Raw genomic sequence first — 1524 nt, 5'->3', positions numbered from 1 at the left:
CAAGTTTTCAGAGTGAAGTTACAGTGGTGAAGAACATAATATTGAAATGACACAAACACAAATTTGTAAAATTGTTTTTGTGTCATATTTCTGAGTAAAGACTAAGAGAGAAAGAATCAAGTAAACTGGCTGAGCAAGTAAAATGTTTGCAGGGGTATTCCTTAGTGGGGGGTACAACAGACAGAGAACAAAAGCAAACTAAAATAATCTGTTTCCATTTACTCACTTCAACCCCTATATATTCCTTAGGGTTCTAGCAGCATGCTTATAATACTCTGATTTAATCCACTCCTAAAAAAAAAAAAAAAAGAACAAAAAAATTAACCCCCAAATCCCCCCCAAAACACTAATTAATACAATTCAAAGCCCTAAAAATCTTTGCAATTTCCCTGGAAACTTCAGTGGTTTATGTCACCTCTCCTTAGATAGTCTGGCTAGGGTCACACCACTGCAGTAATTGTGCTTTGTTTGCTTGGGTTTTGGGGGACAGATGTTGTTTTTTGAGGTTTTGGGTGTTTGTTTAGTTTTTTTTAAAACTGGTATTGGCAAGACCCCTTTTTACAAGTTGTAGTTTGTAACCAAATATTTTTGAGCATTAATTCCAACATGACTCTCAAATGAAACTCGTTTTTCCTGGAACTGACATTGAAAAAGTGCAAGCTGTTAATCCAAAACATTTTTTACTGGCATCTTTATTCAGTACAATTGCTGTTGGTACCAAGTTAGTAGGCACCAGGACCTCTTTCTGAAGAGCAGAATGCTTCTCTCCCTTTTGGAACTGTTGCAGTTATACTGGATTTTAACATTTTGTACTTTGCACTGTCTGTGGTATATTTTATTGTTACCCAGCTGAAGCTGGAGATCTGTTCAGAAAGCTACTTACAACTTGAGGACAACCCCTCACTAAATCAGATTCACTCCTCTCAGGTGTTGCTCAACATCACAAGAAGATCACTGCAGAGATAACAGAGCAGTACAGGAAGCAACAATGACACAAACCACCGTGTCTGGCAAGGCCAAGATCACGATTTGTGGACTGTAGGGGCACAACTGCCAACACCTAGAATTCTGCCGAAGTCTAGCATTTCTTAGTGCTGCCTGCTCAGGCCCTCTGCAGAGTCCTACCATTGTCTTCCCTGAGCAGGCATAGATCAGGCATAGATTAGGCCTATACCTCTACAGCTGTCTCCTACATGCAAACCTGCAAAAATCAGTCACCCTTCCAGCCCTTTATCACACCAGACAGGAATTCCTTAGACCTCTGCCTAGTGGTGAAAAAAGAAGGGGAAAACCTCTGATCAACATTCCTTTGCTTTATTTTCATTCACTTCGCTGCCCTGAGAAAAAAAGGACAGAGTTATTTTCCAAAAGCTTTGTCAGCAGAGGACACAGTGCCACAGGACACAGAGACATCCATCTCACAAACTCTGTGTGCCGTCACCTTCCTTATCACACCAACAGAACGGGAACGTCCCACAGCACGGCTGCAGCCACGGCCTTCACACCACGTTGTACAAGGAGAGC

General features: G+C 41.3%; 1 protein-coding gene across 1 annotated transcript in view; it reads right to left on the bottom strand.

Moving 5' to 3' along the window:
- Window positions 1-1418: 1418 nt before the first annotated feature.
- LOC104513078 (arylsulfatase D-like) overlaps window positions 1419-1524 on the bottom strand; it is a 12300-nt gene continuing 12194 nt past the window's right edge. The window contains 1 exon segment of the mRNA XM_010156306.1: window positions 1419-1522. Coding sequence (XP_010154608.1) covers window positions 1419-1522 — 104 coding nt within the window.

The sequence above is a fragment of the Eurypyga helias genome, unplaced genomic scaffold (assembly GCF_000690775.1).
Source record: "Eurypyga helias isolate BGI_N326 unplaced genomic scaffold, ASM69077v1 scaffold30707, whole genome shotgun sequence".
Classification (NCBI taxonomy): domain Eukaryota; kingdom Metazoa; phylum Chordata; class Aves; order Eurypygiformes; family Eurypygidae; genus Eurypyga; species Eurypyga helias.
This window is presented reverse-complemented; position numbering and strand designations above follow the sequence as displayed.